Source organism: Molothrus aeneus, chromosome 9, assembly GCF_037042795.1.
Source record: "Molothrus aeneus isolate 106 chromosome 9, BPBGC_Maene_1.0, whole genome shotgun sequence".
NCBI lineage: Eukaryota > Metazoa > Chordata > Aves > Passeriformes > Icteridae > Molothrus > Molothrus aeneus.
In genome coordinates, this window is record NC_089654.1 from 14,789,467 (window position 1) to 14,807,700 (window position 18,234).

An 18,234-nucleotide genomic window follows, 5' to 3' on the forward strand; every position below is an offset into this window, starting at 1 on the left:
GTGCTTACAGAGTGAAAGAGAAGTAGTGCACAGAAACATTTATTCTCTCAGCAGTTCCTAAAGAAACTGTGTAATTTAACAAATGCCATTTCTGAAGCCTGAAGTTTCATTTTGAGGGTAACTGTTTCTAAATTTTCCTGGAGGACCTCCCTGTTTCTGTGCTGATGTCTCTGCAGTGTCTTTGTACACTCTCAAAATACACGAGACACAATGCAAGTATAGATACCCTGTATCATTGCAATTGCTTGTACCCTTGAAGAGATGATGAATTCAGTATCTAAAGGCTGGCATAGGCAGAGCTATGTAAAGAAGCAAGCTTTAAGGAATGTGAATCTAAATGATTGTTATTTATTTGCAGGAGGTTAGTAATGTCTAAACAGTACCTCTGTCCTCCCTTTGATAATATGATGCTAAAAGGCATTTACCATGCATTCATCCAGAAGCACTTTAGGTTCCAGGAGAGTATTTGCTTTAAATATTTGACCATTCCATCCTTTAAAGGTAACTGATGTCTTCCGGCTCCCTGCTGCAGTCAGTCCCCACATGGGTGTGTTCAGACAATGGACTGTGATGCTGTGGGTTGCTTCTGAGCTCAGTAAATGAAGGAAGTTCATCTGCACTTTTCCAACACCAAACTCCAGCTGAATTCCGAGAGAAAAGCATTGTTAGGCTTACAGCTGGACTGAGCTGAATGGCTCAGCAGCACAAAGTGCCATGGACATGGCAGGATGGTGTTCAGGCACAGGAGCATGTATACATGTTTAAATACATCGGGGCCAATGCCAAAACAGCACCATCTGCATTCCTCAGGGTAATGTTAGGTCCTATTACAGGCATTACTATAAACAGAAGCTTCCATAGGACATGTTCAAAGCTTAAATAGAAACATTTGCTGATGCTTACAACACTGCTGAAACACAGCTGGTCACAAAACAGTATTTTTAAATAAGGAAACTGAAACAAATGCTTTTGTGATTCAGACAAAGATATCAGCAGCAGTGTTTTAACTGAAGCCACATCAGTCTGCTGTTTAGTCTTCTTAGACCACAGGTTCTGGCAATACTGATAGTCCATTAAAATGCAAAAGTTCATAAGTATACTTTGATTTTAGACAGAAAATATAGTAACTCATTATACAAGAAGAATTTCTCCAAGACTATTCCATAGTCAGGGATCTTTCAAATGTAGGAACGTATATGTGAACTTCACAGTATTTCTGAAGCTCTTCAAAGACTACAGTGTATATACAGAACTTCACAAACATAAAATTTCTATTCCCGAGATTCAAGAACTACATGTAAAGAGGAGCATGAACTATTGATGGACAGAAAACTGGTCCCTCCCTAATGGCATTAAAAAGTCCCTAAGTGTTGGAAAGCAGTAATAATTTTCATTCTTTCTAATGATCTCAGCATCTCAACACTTAAATGTCTTGAGTGATGAGATACTAATGTAGCTTAGAAGTATTTCAGGCTTATGTTTATTCCTTGTAAAAGAAAGTATAAAGCAAAACAAAATAATTCTATCAGCATGGATAGATTCTCACACAGTGAGAATTACTAACATATATAGTGTCCAGAAAATCTGTAACTTCTGTACCAGAATATATAAAGTCCTTCCACAAAGATGCACAATAATGCCCCCCCTGAAATCTAACTCCTTTTAATGAATTAAGTAAATAAGCATGCACTTGTTTAGAGTTCAAGCACAGACACAGTGTCTCTAGGAGCAATGCATACCTTTGTCACAGACAGTGGTGTTAAACATGTCTGACCACCTGCAGTGAAGTTGCAGAAAACTTCAATGGCATCAGAAGGACATCCAATATTTGGGTCAATCCAGTATTTTCCTATTAGTATATAATTCCAGACAGAAAATAAAACCAAAATATAATTACTACTAATTTGCTAAAATATTAACACTTCTTGGCAAATATTACATATGTTATCACTATATCTTCACAAGGAAATGAAAGGAACATGAGAGTGTTCTCACTATTAAAACTATGCTAATAACAGATACTGAGAAAAATTACCATAATAAACCACTTTTGACTACAATTACACTGACAGCTTTAAATAGGAGGGCTTTTTAATTTGAAATATTGATTCAGGAACTTGTGAGATACAATGACTGTCAGTGTACCTGACAGTGGTAATGTATGGTATGCAATTTTTTCATTAGGAATCTAGAATCTTGCAAGATTAGCTATAAATATTTGGAAAACTTCAAATCACAAAATTGCACTCAGTTTCAAATTTTCTGGATACATCTGTTTGCTAATAGATATTATCTGTCTCATATTTATATATTAGATAGCTACATACTTCTACCTTTAAAATTCAGAAATTTTATCATAAAAGCTGAAATAAATCTATTTGTGACAGGCACACCGCAAGAGAATACAATAAAAAAGAATAAAAACATTAAATCTATCAGATCAGAATTTGCATGCAGAAAGCCACACTTGGAAGCAGCACCTTTCAAAGGTGCTTGAGTGAAAGTGGCACTCACCATCTGCCACTTTATGATCACAGTGGAGCAGATCCCTGCAGATGCGTGCTGGGTTATCCCGTGTGCCAAGAGGGTTCTTGATGCTGTGCAGTAAATTGCTAAGGTAGTGGAGCGTTTTGAATATCTCTGTACTCTGATCTAGCAAAGTTACTTCAGTATTCTGGTATTTCTGCCAAGGGCCATTAGCAAATGTGTTACCACAAGGAAGTGTCACAACAACAGTATATGCAGTAAGAGTCAAGTGTCAAATGGCCATTGAATAGCCAGCCAGAATCCAAGTGTTTATATGAATGCAGTCAGCCATGTAAAACCACCTAAGGGTAACATATCCCAATAGACAGATCAGGACATTTTATTAAAACTGACAGAATAGTGACATTAAGGCAGGTTTAGGTCATGCAAATTTGTCATTATGATCTATTGACATAAAAATATGGATACGAGGAAAAAAGGAAAAATTTGGTGCATTTTTAAAGTAAACTTAGAGATTTCAGATTTGAAATAGCGAAATTTACTCTTGGACTTAACCTAAAAAATATATGCACATTTATTTGACTTCACCCATATAAGGGATTTTCATGCAACCAATGCAGCCAGATACCTATATGTTGATTTTTCTTTATCAAACCCTAAATGCTACTATTGTTATCTATGTCTGAACAGATGCAGTCCACTATGTGTGATAGTAAATTTTCACTACTACCAATTATCACAAAAGGTAGAAATCTTGCTGCTTCTCTTAATTTCATTTCAACTCTATCCTGTAAATCCTAGCATGTTTCATTACATTCTATAACTTGCTATCAGTTATTAATTTAAACTAAGTCTTTGAAAAGAAACTCTGTTATGTCCTCAAAAAATAAAATTATAATTGCATTCCCTGTATGATAATGTAAATACATTTAAATATATACCTCCATCTGCAAGGCAGCATTTGACTCAAACAAAGCTTGAACAGCAGCATTGAGATCCACTTGTTTCTAAAAAACAGGTATTTCAGAATATAAAATGATGAAAAAGAATATACAAAAGTGCAGGTGGTAAATTCTTTGAACACTGGAACAAGGAGTACATTTGAAGAGGATCCTGTTATTTTCCCTTTCAATAAAGCACTGGTTAGGGTAGGTTAGGCTTGTTATAGAATTTACCCTTGGTCCTGGTGGTCCAGGTGGTCCCTGGAAAATGGGAAAAAACATATATTAGGTGCTTCACATCTTTATATAGTATAATCAAAATGGAAAAATACAGGCAGAGTTTTTTATGCACTTACAGGTGGCCCAGGCTGGCCCTGCCGTCCCTGAGGCCCCTAGAAGAAATGGATATAGAATGCAATAGTTATACATTAAAGTCTCTGGTTTTATATTTATGTATTTATTAAATCACAAACATGTCCCAGTGTGTATAAGGAAGAAGGTGTGATATCAGCTGTGATAAAGTTGTGGATTATTAGTTACTATTGTTAAAGTACCTTGCACCATTTACCATATGAATATTCATGTTGGAATTCCTGTGTTGTCTGGTTCCTTGTTTCTCCAATTACTTCTGATATGAAGGGAACATTAAAGGTCATAGAAAGTATCAATATATAATGTGCTATACATTGTGCCAGTGTTATATGTGTGCTGAGAAGATAAGTACTAGAAGGGGTAAATAATCACAAGAACATTGTAAATAATGTTATCAGTAACTGCAAAAAACTAACTGATCCATTTTAATCCATGAGTATGTGCCAGGCTTTTATCAGTTTAATTTATCAGCAGTGTCAATTTTCAGCCAGAACATGTTATGTTCATTGTTTTACAGTGATATGGCAAACTTCCTCTTTATTCAAGAAGTTATGCCCTTATTTTGGTGTGTAGGATGATTGCAGAGGAGAGGAGGAGAAGGAACTGCTTTTCCCTAGCTTACAGTGCCTACAATGCACGTAAATCTGTGTTTTAGGCTGCCTTAGGATTGAACATGGACCTTTCCAATACAATAAATCCATCTGAATAATTCTTTCAAATATTTATTCAACTATTCACATTGAGCTAGAATTGGTTCTGGACATTTATTAATATGCAGTTACAATCGTGTCTCTGTTAGGTTCTTCAAGCTCTACATACTCAAAGCTTCTTGGAGCTATTGTAACAAACAATGGCACAAATGATCACAAGGAAAAGAATAGGTGGCATTGCCTTAAGAAGAGAAAAAGAGAAGGAATGAAAAGCATGGGCTAGATCTGCACCTTAAATTACTAAAACTCTTTCAACACAGCTAAGTCAATTTAAGCAGAACATTCTTTTGTCAGCGCTGCTTGTACCAATTACTTGAGCACAATAAGCTGTTCCAACAAAGCCCTCATACGTCAGGACAGTCATGCTAGAACAAAATCTCTGCCAAAAGTAAAATAATCTGATGTGACGTGGTCACGCTGACAAACGTTGTGAAACTGATCTAGTCAAATAGGAATTAAGCTGTAAATCACTTGATAAAGTAATAACAAGTGTTTCTGGTGTGAGATTTCACAGCAAGCAAGGTCTGTGTGAGTGTCACTTCATGCTACAACTGCTGAACTCGGGTTGTGCTCAAGTTGCCAAAAGCAAGGGAAGCTGGAAATGGTTAAAGAAACACCAGATGAAATCTAATATTAATTCATGCATATTTTAAAATAGGATCTCAAACCAGATAGGAGCAATGTACCTAAGTCACTGAGGCTGCAAATTTATCAGTACTTAGGTCCTGAGGCAGAGCATGTGGTGGTGCCAGGGAATGCATCTGCTGGGGGCTACAGTGGCAGCTGCACAAGTGAAGCGTGTCTGCACATCACCTGCCCTGGCCGTGCTGAGGGCTCAGCTGCTGCATCATGAAGGATGCAAAAACTGGGGCCATCCTGTAATTTCAAGCACCAGCTCTATGCAAGGCTATGTTGATGGCTATGTTGCCTCAAATGGCTTTGAGGGAAGATCCATGTCTTGTATGTGTTCCTTGGAGAATAGAGGAAATTCAAAACTGAAGAAATTTCTGGATGTTTAGGTAGATGATTTTCTGATACTTAACCCAGAAGACCTTAATCAGATAAGGTCTATGGATTGTGAGCTTTTTTATTCATTTGTTTATTTATTGTGAGCTTTTCAGCTGATAGATCCTGACCCTATTTATTTATGTGTCATCCCCTTACACCTATAGAAGGAACTGGAAGCCATCTTTTAAGTAGATATTTAATGATTAACTTCTTTATAAAAATGGTAACCATTAATGTTGGCAAAAGAAAATAGAAGAACAATTTTAGCATATGTAGTACTAATAGTATGGATATCCCTGTGGGTTCTGTGTGAAGTAACTAGCTGTCATTACTTTTCTGAGTTTGCTTATTGCCCAGCTTGAAATTTCTTTGAGATCCTATTATTATTAAATATGCATAAAATATTGTTGTTATTCATTATTAGAAAACTGTTCTGAGTTTACATAGATTACATTCATTATTCTGGCATAGTTCCTCAGCTATTGCAAATCAATTGAGTTTCAGAGCTATACTGTTGTATGCCAGCTGGGAAGGCTGACTCCACATTTAATTAATCAGGTCAGGTGCTGTTAGACTGCTCCAGGATACCTTCAGTCTCATGTGAATATATTACTGGCCTGTCTGATCATGCTTGGCCAAGTATGTTTAGAATAAAATGAAAGAGAAAGTGTGAAAAAGAATCTTGAGAAACAAATTTGACATTGTAAGGATATATTTGTTTATCTTGGTTCAGGACTTGATTATTCAAATACCAAATCAAGGAAAGGTAAAAAGTCTTCAACAGTTTGTCCCTAAGTAACCACTGCTCTTGGATGAATAGATGTCCTTGTTCTGAATGCTGAGATTTAGACATTCCAGTATATTTTTCAGATGACTGAATGCTTCAGTTAATGTTCTGTGTTCTTGGCATATGTCACCTTTAAAAGACTCAAGAAGTCTTGGGACAAGAGTGGTTCAATTTTATAGTGGTTTCTGAGATAGAACTGAATGTTTTAAAAATAAAAACCCGCACTGTTCCAATGAGTTGAAGGTATTTCGCAAAAGAGGAATGTCATTTGTCTTGATCCACTGTCTCCTTGCCAGTAAAACCCATGGGAAAAAAAAGGAGGTAAATAGTGAATGCTATTTGTGAACTACTTTGTGGAATATCACATTTCTTAAATGCATTAAACTTCAGAGAGCTATAGCAATTATCTTTACAAATCTTTAAAATATAATGATACTGCACAGAGTAGGGATTTTACCAATGTTCTTTCTTTCTGCTGCAGAGTGGAAAAATGAGGCTAAATTACACTTTTCATGAACTAAGTTAATTGCTAAATGTTTTTCTGGAATGTACCGGATTACTTTTACAAATCTACTTAACTTAACCTTTGGTCGCATTAGCATTTAAGTGAGAAAAGTGTAATTCCAGTCCATGAAAACAAAAGCAGAGACTAAACCAGTTAGTTTCAGTGTGTTCTTAATTCTTTAATCACTCCATTTGATTGAACAGAAGTTCAAAGGCCAAAATCCCAATCTTTTACTAATGCTGAGAGGCCCTGACTTTACATACACTTAACTATGAAAGCATGAGCAATCCCAAGGACATTCATATTTTCTAAGAATTTTTAAATTCTTGAGGAGTGTATTTTTAACAAAGAATGTGTGCTTTACCACTGGCCTCAATAAGAAGACATGATTTTGCATTCCATGTCTTTCTGGGGATAAAAGGACATTTCTTGCTAGTACTGAACTCTGTAACCCTGACAGACTGAAAAATCTAACTAAATATACTACAAAGAGGTTAAAATCTATGTGATTCTAGGAAGAATGCCAATATAAATTTTAAAGGTATAAATTAAAGCTCAGAATACACAGTTGGATGAAAAAAAATTTGGTCTCCTTTGAGACCAAATAGTAGTTGGAAATAAATCCCTTTTTTGGGGGAAAGTAATGTCACTGTATATGACTTAAAATTAAACATTCTTCTTCTGAAGACAGCCTTACTAGATTAACTCATCATGAGGAATTCAAGAACTTATTTAGGAAATAACTTCTTAAACACCAGCACCAATAATGGAAACAGATGTTTCTTGTTCACCATTCTGGATGTTTTTTTTAAGGATTATTCTTGGATCTTTTTTTTAAGTGTCAGCATTTTTAGCTTTATGCTGTCATAACAATTCTTATGAACAAACAGTAGAAAAAGACAGCTAAGATGTGTAACAGCAAATTGAGAAAACAGCTTTCCTCTTATTCTGAGATAGCAACTGCCTCAAGAGCATTAGAATTAAAGAGGGGAGTTCTCCAAGACGCAGAAAAGAAGCTTCTTTCCAAGCTTTAGCTCTTTAAAATGTTATGAATATTTCAGATTCATTTTTCAAAATTTTATAAGGCAGTTTGATTGAATTTTTGGAGGTGGCTGCTAAAAGCAAAATACAATAAGTGAAACGAAATAATTTTAAGTGAGATGGGGTGAAAGGCAGGGTAAGAGAAACAGGAACAGGATCACATCTGCTAGTTACTGGAAAATGAACTAATTATACATCTGTCATAGAAGGTAATATAGTTATCAACTTTGTGTTCATAAATTTGTTGTAAATATGATAACTTAATGACTTTTCACATAGCCATAATTAATTGGAGACTTTATTGGCTCTAACAAAATTTAATATTAAATCAAACATTCACAAACGTAGAACAACCCTTGCTGAAAAATGAAACAGCAAATTCATAACCCATCAGTGCTGCCCACAATTCCTACAGCTGGAATGTATTGCATGGACACCCACCTGCAGGTCTGGGCTTCTCCTGAGCTTCTCCCTTTCTAGACAAGAAGATCCAGATCTAGGACCATGTGCATGCTGTGAGCCACTAGATCTTTGACAGCAAATATGACTCAAGATTTTCCTTTTAGATCTGAACATAGAGAGATTTGGAGTATGCTCCAAACTGCAGCTCACACCCACTGGGCATATCTGCTTAAGTCAACTTGAACAAGAGGGTCACACTTCTAACCCAGGCTACCAGCTTTCCTGGGCAGTGCTCTCCAGGAGCACAACATGACTGCCTGGCATGCAGAGCATATTCAACCTAACACAGAAATAGATTTTACACAGCCAAAAGAATGAAAGCACAAAAGTCGTTTCATCTTACCATTTCACCCCTCATGCCCTTTTCACCTCTTGGTCCCTGTAAAAGAGAGCAGATGTTAATCTGATATGCTTTCTAGCTGCCTAGGACTGAAATAAGCAGATTAATATCCATGAGAATTATACTGCTCACATGAAAAGTCCAGTCTCATCTGTGGAAGTATTTACAGCTCTGGGGGTTTAATTTTCCAGTACCACTAGAAATTGAAATTAGTTGAAAACATCTTGTGATTCCTATATGTGGAAAGCTGTGTTCTTCAGCTTGTATGTTTACTCTCAGTAATTTTATCTGTTGTCTGTCAATCAGCTGTGTTCTCCACAATTTCATCCACATTCAACATCTTTAGAGAACAAAACTCAATACTCTCCATCACTGAAGAAATCCATTCATCACATATATGTTTTTACTATGTTATTAGTTCTACTCTCATAATCAGATTAGATGCTATTTTTCTGTCCCTGTTTGTGGCTGGTTTTGCACTTATGTTCCCAAGGATGGCAACAATCTAAAAGTTCTTCACTGGAAAAATTTTGCATCTTAATGGCTGCATTTCATAACATGTAGAAGCAAACTTCAACTAAAATGCTTTCTTGATGATAATGGCAAACTTTTACATTCAATATGAAGTCTGTTAAAAGCCTTCATACAAGTGCACACAGCTGTAAAGTTTTTCTCCTCAGTGCAATTGAAAAGAATGGAGCAAGACAAAGTATTGATTTTTCCAACAAGTAGAAAGAATTATATAAGGGACATTCCCCTTCTTTCTATTTCCCTTGTAAATATTTGCATTTATTACTTTTATTGCATATTTACTATTTTTATGATTATTTTGAATTTTAGACATTCTCATTTACTCCAAGTTTACTTGATCAGGCAGAGGAACGTTCATGATACAAAGAGTTTCTAAAACTGCCTTACATGGTTGGTGGTCTGGAGACATGAGCCAAGGGGTTCTCTTGCAAAACAAATCTGGCTCTGGTACCATGAGTGTGACAAGAGATGGAAACAGGAATGAGGGCAGAGGTCCCCCAGTGCAGGGAGCCTGGGGTGCACTGGAAGCTGTCAGAGAGGCCACAACGATGTTTGAAGTGTAACAGGGACCTCATCAGCACCTGGAACAGCATTACAAGGGCTCACAGGCACTCCCAGAGTGTCTAGAGGGGCACTCCAGACAGTTCAGCCCACAAGAAATGAAAAACAAACTATATTGAAACTGAGTGTGGATATTTTGTAGATATATCTCAGACCAAAGGCTGAAAAAGAATATCCAGGTGGTAATTCCCGTGCGCTGTTTTACACCTTGGCTTGCCACTGCCCCAGTACACGTGCTGTCTGCATACTGTACTTTGGCAGAAGGCCACTGCAATTACTTTTTTGTTACTGGTTTTGGTCATTTTTTTCTTGTTTGTACTACAAATGCCAGAGTCACATACATTAACTTACCAGCATGGTATAACATGTTGCTATTGACAAACAGAAAAATAAGAAGGTTGCTAGTTGAAAAACAAGATGATTAAACCAAAGGGTAATGAAATAAACAAATTATGCAAAAGTGGAGGGAAACTTACAGGTCTGCCAGTTGGGCCTGCTATGCCTTCTTGACCAACAGGGCCAATATATCCCTGTAAACAAGCAAAGAATTTATTAGTTCACCATGTTTCCAAAATGAAGAAAATCCTCATGACATGTCCTGATTTAAAGTTGCTCAGCACACAGACTTGTCAAATATCCAAAAGATCACGGTGGTATTCTCTAAATACTGAGTGCACATTACAACAAAATCAGTAAGGTAAATACTTTGGTAATTTTTAATACTTATGCTTGGAAAGCCCCCACACATTCTTTAATGTGAAAAGTGATGCACTAAAAACAGTGGAAACTTAAGCACTCTGATTACAAAAGACCACATATTTATTGAGCTACAACCAACTCTATCTTGAGCTATATTACTGCCCACAAGGACTCTTGTATGGCTGCCAGTAAGTGCTGCTAAAATGCCACTTTTCAGTTCCATTTCACTTAGAGCAAACTGCTCGTGTCCAGTGTTTATCTCATATAGGAATGTTTAGAAAAATAAAGTAGCTATTAGAAAAGTCCCCTAAAGCTGCTGCTCTGCACCTGGTTAACTGAAAAATTCAGTTCTGTGATGGCCAAGTGGCAGTGAGAGAACTTGTTGTAGTAAGGCCTCCCATGGTTCAGCCTTTCACACTTGATCCCACACTGGATGGAAAAAATGCTCATGATGTTTCCACGGTTTTGGGTGAGTAGCAAAGCAGAATATCATGAAGAATGAGCTAGTGGAGGTTAGGAACATTTTAGATAAAATGAAAATCTTCATTAAAAAAAGACTACCTACTATTAATCAATAATGCCTGAGCACCACTGTGTCTTACTACAGGCAAAGTTTGATCTCTATTTTCTTTTGCTGTAGAACACAGTTACACAATGAGCAGTTTTACCAGTAAGAAAAATGTTCAACAGATAAAGAAATACAAGGTCATAAAGATTACACTAAGAGAGCCACACTTAGTCAGCACAGCCTGCTTTTTTCTTTCAAGATTAAGGGCCCAGCTCTGTTTGTGTGTCTGTGTGCACAATGTAACCAGAGCAGTGTTGCTTCTAGACTCAGACAGAAAGGTTTGGGTAGAGACTTCTGGCCTTGTTAATAAGAAAAAGGATTATTTTCTATGTTAAAAGCATGTGCCACTTTCAAACCATCCAAACAATCTCTTTCATGTAGTGAAACACTTACAACTTGGCCTGTTGGACCTTTCGGGCCCAGAATTCCAACTAAGCCAATGTCCCCTGCAGGGCCCTGAAAATGCAAAGGAACAGTTTAATCCAACATGGACATTAGCTACCCACTTGTTTCAAACTCTTGCAATCAGTGAAACGAAGATAAGTTCTAAGAGCAGTAAGAGTGAAAATATCAAGTGCACTGACCCAGAATGTCTGTCCTGAGACAGGGAGTACACAGTTCTGCCTACCATGTTCCAACAATCCAGAGATATTTTGAACAAATTAGTGTTAAAGCTGATTAATTCTATGCTTTCATAATGTTCTCACTCTGTAAATAGCTTACAGTCTAAGACAAAAGAACGAGCACATACTTTTGGACCTGGGAATCCTTGAAACCCCATTAAACCTTGATCTCCATCTTCTCCCTGCAATAGGAGCAGGCATCCTTAGCATTAGTTCACCTTGCTAGCTCTTGAACTGCTTGTTTTGCATCAACCACTGTGATTACATACAATCTGTCCTTTCAGCCCAGGCTCTCCTGCTGGTCCTTGGTCACCTGCTGATCCTGGAAGGCCTCTTGTGCCTCGCTTTCCTGGATGACCTAGAAGCCCTTTCTCACCCTGCCAATAAGAAGAAAATATATATTTTAATAGAATTATGGAAGTTGCAGATGCAAATACAAGTTTCCTGTCAGAAGCATGGAACTTGCTTTCTCCTTAAGAAATACTCTTACTGCATTTATTTTATTTCCCGCAGGAAAATAATTAAGCATACACTAAAATGCAAAAGCAGTGACTTGACTGCTCCTTGACTTGGAATATAAAAACCATACATGTTGGATCAATTCTAGTATGGTATCTCTCAGTGTAATCAGTAAAATTCACAAAATTAAATACAGAACAGACAGGTTAAAAGTGAATTTTAAAAATAATCCTCTGAGCAAGACACAGTGTGCTTGTTGAGGTCCCTGCTGTTAGACTAAAAATTCGCATTGATTCAAATGGGAACTAGACAAGTTCCTGCAAGAGAAATCCTCTGAGGACTATCAAATACACTGAAGACATGTCTAGCTCAGGAGGTTTTTGAGGTGCAATAAAAGCTGTGAATATACAGGTTTCATGCTTTGTGCTTATGCTCTTTCCCAAGTTTTACCTTTGTGTTACTTGCCTTGAGTCAGTATGTGCATTATTAATGCTTATTCTGTAGTATATGTGGCAACAGTTTGCCCTCAACTCATCTATTCCTTGCCTTTCTCATATTGCAGGCATTTCTGAGCAGGAATTACCTCCTACAGCTCATTGCCTAGGCAAAGAAGTAAAATTCAGAGTGGAGGCACTGGCAATAAACACTGCAAATAATGAATACAGTTTATACTAAAGAAAATGATAACAAAGACATTATTGCCAGTTTCCAAGTAACTTAAGGTTTTAAAGAACAACTTATCAATAAAATCTCACAAAGAAAATGAGCTAAGATAAAAAAAATGATTTTAGATAAAAAATTCTGTTGTAAATAAAGAAAATTCTATTCAAAATTAAGAAAATTATCTGTAATTGTTACTTGTTTTCTTGTTTTAAAATTGAAATGAGTCTAATTTATATGAGGATATGCTGATATCAGGTACCTGGAACTGCCTGGAAAATGGAGCACACTCAGATTTCTTTCTTTCTGAAAGGCCTAAAAAAAACCCAATTTAAGTCCTGTGATAAATGATATATTTATTAGCCCCCAAACCTGAAACTTAGGCTTGAAGTTATGGTAATTCTCTGCTATTAGATTGCTGAAATGTTTGAATCATCCTGACTCTTCTAGTAGCTACCAAAGTTTAGAAATAAGTCAGGAAACATCTGACCCTAAAGCTGGAGTGAACAAATACTAAGTGTTTTGATGGCTTCTGGAGTTGGGAATAGCATTCAGATGGATGAGACCTCTATTTTCAAGTTACAGTTTATAGAAATGTTGTAAACACAACTTGTAATCTTACCCTTCGAATAAGGCTTGATGTCTTTTACTCACATGATTAACAGCAGTGTGGTGGCTCCACAGCCACCAAATGCAGCATGAAGAATAAGCAGTATCAGCAAAACTGTAATTAAACAACCAGATCCCATGTATGTACCTACCTTTAGTCCAGGTGCTCCCATGGGCCCTGGCATGCCTGGCAACCCCTTGGGACCTCGAGCTCCAGGATAACCTGCTAGACCTGGTAAGCCTGAGTTTCCTGTATTGCCCTTAACAAATTGAAAATAATGGTTTACAAGTAAAACAGTCAAGCATGCTTTTTCATTGTATGCTGAAACAGGCAAATTACATAAAATCAGCCAAAACCACTTAATGCTGTCTGTATATATGGACAGAAAATGGTAGTACATCAAAATATATAGAAAGACAATGATCAGCAGTACCATTTGGATTTCTGCAAATATTCCAAAACTAAAAGGCTGAAAATTGTTTGAACTTCTCAGTATTCATCTTTCAAGAAGAAATAACTCCACATGAAACAGAATGAGACTACCTTCCCAAAGAAATATTCAAAATTCAACATGTTTATTTCTAAGGAACAGGCATGCTGGTAATACTAGTATGGTTGTGTGGACTCTGTAAAGATTCACACACAATAACATTACTAGATGAAGAAAGACCAGAACATTTGTTATGAAATTGTATGAGAACATCAACCTATCAACAAAAGCAACTATTTTAAATGAAAAAACCTGTTAGTGAGTAGGTGGAGTTTAGCCACTTTTGACATGCCACAAAATGGAAATTTGCTACCATACAAATGAATATTTCTGTGGTGTAATTTAATAGAAATATAAGCATATATAAATCTTCCTTATTTCCTATGACATTCAGTTAAGCGCTCATAGAAATAAAAAGGTTGTATAAAACATGATTTTTGTATTAAATGTCATTTTTTTTTGATTTTGAATATGGTGATGTGGCTTATAGATTGATGGACTGATAAACTTACATAGCAAAAGTTCTGCTCTTTTTATTCATTGCGGCAAAAATCAGTTATAAACCTCTCTTTGTACAAACTGTAATGGGGTAATGAGTTGTCTTTACCATGATTGTATGACATTTTCTGTGGAAAGGCAAAAATGTAAAAATCCTTTGGGGTGATTCTCCTAAATCCAGCTCCAAAGAATTTTAAGAACTTGGAAGAGGTTCATGACCTGAGAGTGGAGAAGCTTGAGTAGGGTGCACCTGCCCCCTACGGGTAACTTGTTTAATTTTCTCTTTGCTCAACCAGATTGGAAATTCATACCTGAAACAACAGTGCCTCATCCATCACCTTGGCCTATTCCTAACTCCAAATCTAACTCAGTAATCTTTTATAACAATTACTGATCCATCTGGGTAGAACTACTGAGAAATTCATACCGGAAATCAAAATGGTCAGACTTTCAATGATGAGAACTACTCAAGGAATCTTGTCCCCCTCCCTGGAGGGACTAGTTGAAGATCTGTGTCACTGCTCCCAGTGGCAGCAAGTCACCACCTTTGGCCCACAGCAAAGAACAGTCAGACAAAAAACCCATTTCCAAGAATGCTTTTAGATACCTCACATACCTAATACTCTATTTCACTGACTTTGGACATAGCTTCATAATTATTTAGGTGGAGAGACATAGGTTACAAATGCAGAGTCAATAAGGAAATGTGGGATTATCTCAGACCCTAAGAGGAAATAGTCTCAGTTAAGCTAATTTTCAGGACCAGAATTGTGCAGCCTCTCTAAGAAATGACTTTGACTTAGCTGTAGTTACTACTGTCATATTCCAATGAAACTGTTCTCACAGCACACTTCCCTTACACTAACTTTATATCTTGGCTGGAATATTAGGAGCAAAAGAGAAGGAAAATAAAAAATTGGTCTAATTTCCAAGATACTCCGGGAACAGAGAGTGGTCTCTTCCTTTTAAATACCTTAACCCTGGAAAATTCTGTAAAATGCAAAATGACATTGAGGAAATGTGGAAAGCAACTTACCTTAGGGCCAGGCTTCCCTGACAGCCCCGTCTTTCCAGGGTTCCCAGGAATGCCCTCTGGTCCAGGGTACCCAACTACTCCTTTCTGCCCTGGTGGCCCTGGTTTTCCCTTGAAAAAAATTCAAATCCAATATAGCACTGTTTGCTCTTTTCATCTTCACCCTCCCACAACTGGATTTCAGTCACAGTAGTTCCTAAATCCTACATAACAACAGACCCAGTGATATGAATGGGTAGTTGCTGAGGGAGCTCTGAGTTAGGATGTTTGCTTTAGAATTCTACTGGTTTAACCTTAGACTTGCCCTGCCATGGGATCTGAGCAACTTCAGCTGAAAACATGGGACTGATTCGTGTGCCAGCCTGGAAGATGCCTGAGAGCGTCAATTCTTAAAATGAAGTGAGGAATCCTGATAAAGTCATCTATTTATCCCTGGAAAAAACCCAACCATACACCTTTCTACCTTTTATTTTACTAAATGCTCAGTACTGGACTTTCACAAATTTATGCTGTTCAAATTTGAACATATCAAAAATACAAATTTGTAATATGGCAAGTTTGTGGTAACTGTTGCTATACTTGCACAAAAAAGGCCTCATTTGGGATGTGCTTTGAAACTTCCTCAAGTTCTAGTTTTACTGTCTCCTCATTTCTCTGTATGTCCCACTTTCCTATTTTCTCCTTTGCCTGCTGAATGATCCCTGCAGCCCTCCAAAAGAAAATGCTGAATATTTCCAAAGGACACACAGTTCCTTGTCTTCAAAAGGCTCCTCTTGCACTCTGCCCAGCAGGTACAAGCTCTGTGCAACAGCTGCTTTTCTCCAGTTACTGACAATGTTTTGATGTGAGGTTGTAAAAGTTATTTACAATATGTGCTTGTGTGGCATTATTTATTAGGGGACCAAAATAACCTTGATGCATTTTGTTCTTGGTTATGTTTACAGGACACCTACTGCTTCCTGCTCTGGTTTCTCCCTCAGGGAGAAGGGCATGCAAGTCAGCTCCTCTGCAGTTACTCAAGAAAAAAGATTAAAATTTCAGCTCAGGGCAAGCAAGAGAAATAAATAAACCTCAAGGCATCTACCACATGTATCCATCATGGATATAAGGATCTAAACTTCTGTAGGCTGCAGTGGATCAAAGAACTGATGGGGTCAGAAGTGAACACAAGTACAGTTCTGTGCAATATAATGTGGTAACTTCCAAATAGACTCCACAAATGAGCCAATTAAATAACTTCACAAGTGGTAAGAACCTTGTTGTTAGTTGCACATCACTTCCATATGCTGAGTAACTGAATATAATTCAGTATAATTTAACAAAATTTCAAAAATCATTCATATTCAAAAATGAATATGGAAAATAAAAAGGTTCTTCAGAATGAACACAAGACCTTCTGGTAACCCTGACATGATTCAATTCTGGTTTTATTAGTTAGTATTTTCTTTGTTTTATAATTTGAAAATAGGCTGTAGAATTTTGTTACTTACAGGAATCCCAGCTTTGCCTGCTTGGCCTGTTGCTCCTTTCTTCCCTGTATGTCCCTAGAAGTCACAAATAGTTGTGAACTGACAAATGTCTAAAATTCAATCCCCTAAGAGGAGCTGAGGATTGTTCCCCTCTAGTATTCATGTTCACATTGCCTGGCTTTGGACCAGATTATTCTCATTTCAGGAGACAGCAGAAAGTTTTTCAAGTAAAAGCAAATACATTTTTGGCAGAATTGTGTATGTTTTTTCCCTGCTGTGAACCAGTTTTTAGAACTTTTCCAACAATAAACATAAAATGTTTTTCATCACGAATCTGGTAATTTCCCCTGAATCAGCCCCCCCTCTGTGAGGAAGGGCACTTTTATTGCATTTCCTGTACTCTTCAAAAGGGAAGTCATGAAAAGTAGGCAATGTAAATGCACTGAATGTCTGTGGAAGAGAATACTAGAAAACTATAATGTCACATATCACAGATGTGAACATTTGTTTGTATCTAAGACCTACAAAAAAGATAAAATTTGCTTAAAACTAGAATTATTTTCATCTTGACTGATCTAGAAATTGGTAGTCTTAGAAAACTGAGAGATACTGAGCAGATAACATTCTTGTAAGTGGTTTAGTGGCACAGGAGGTCATGCACCAAGGAAGAAAAGCTCAGAATGGTCAAAAGCTTCTCAGAGAACTTTGTTATAGGATAGTCTGCACAGAATATAAAGATTTATAGCATCAATTTTATCCTACCTCTAAAAGATGCAACCACTGAAGAACAGGAACAAGTATAACACTTTTTAGCATAGAACAAGTAGAAAAAGTTTTCCAAGATTTTCTAGACTAACTATTTCAAAAACACTTCTTAAAAGTTATGCTATCACTACCATGCTGCAATGACACAACATGCAATAAAGTGAAAAAGCCTAGGTTATTTTAAGTGTAAATGTTTTATAATTATGCAAATATGAAAACCAGCAAAATGTTGTTCTATTGTCAATTTAACACCTTTTTTGTTAAGAATGGTAGAAAGAAGTCCACAAGTCAGAACTGGAATGTGCATATTCAAATTACTTAAGATTGTTTTCCTTAAGATTTCTGGATGCATGTGAAGAAAACCCAGCTGATTCAGTGTTGCAGTTGGTGGGGTTAGCTTTGCAAGGCTTGCTATAGCAGCACCAGCAGTGGCACTGCAGGTAAGGCTGTCACTGTTCTCACTACTAACACTTCTGTGGAAATCTTTAAGCTCTCATGGGCAGCCCCATGCTGGGTATTGGTTCTACATTAGTAAATTGCAGTATTGATCTGAGGGGCATTTGCAAGACAAAGAAAACATTTCTTCAAGAGGAACTGCTGATTTTGTCCTGGGAT

General features: G+C 37.0%; 1 protein-coding gene across 1 annotated transcript in view; it reads right to left on the reverse strand.

Moving 5' to 3' along the window:
- The window catches only part of COL24A1 (collagen type XXIV alpha 1 chain), a 114,825-nt gene that overhangs the window by 1,545 nt on the left and 95,046 nt on the right, over nt 1-18,234 (reverse strand). The window contains exons 46-59 of the mRNA XM_066556038.1: nt 16,876-16,929; nt 15,389-15,496; nt 13,516-13,623; nt 11,905-12,012; nt 11,764-11,817; nt 11,406-11,468; nt 10,222-10,275; nt 8,657-8,692; nt 3,785-3,820; nt 3,663-3,689; nt 3,429-3,494; nt 2,515-2,683; nt 1,740-1,849; nt 426-641 (exon numbers count right to left, since the gene is read on the reverse strand). Of these exons, the coding sequence (XP_066412135.1) occupies nt 426-641; nt 1,740-1,849; nt 2,515-2,683; nt 3,429-3,494; nt 3,663-3,689; nt 3,785-3,820; nt 8,657-8,692; nt 10,222-10,275; nt 11,406-11,468; nt 11,764-11,817; nt 11,905-12,012; nt 13,516-13,623; nt 15,389-15,496; nt 16,876-16,929 (1,209 nt within the window). The remainder of the gene's footprint in view (nt 1-425; nt 642-1,739; nt 1,850-2,514; nt 2,684-3,428; nt 3,495-3,662; nt 3,690-3,784; nt 3,821-8,656; nt 8,693-10,221; nt 10,276-11,405; nt 11,469-11,763; nt 11,818-11,904; nt 12,013-13,515; nt 13,624-15,388; nt 15,497-16,875; nt 16,930-18,234) is intronic.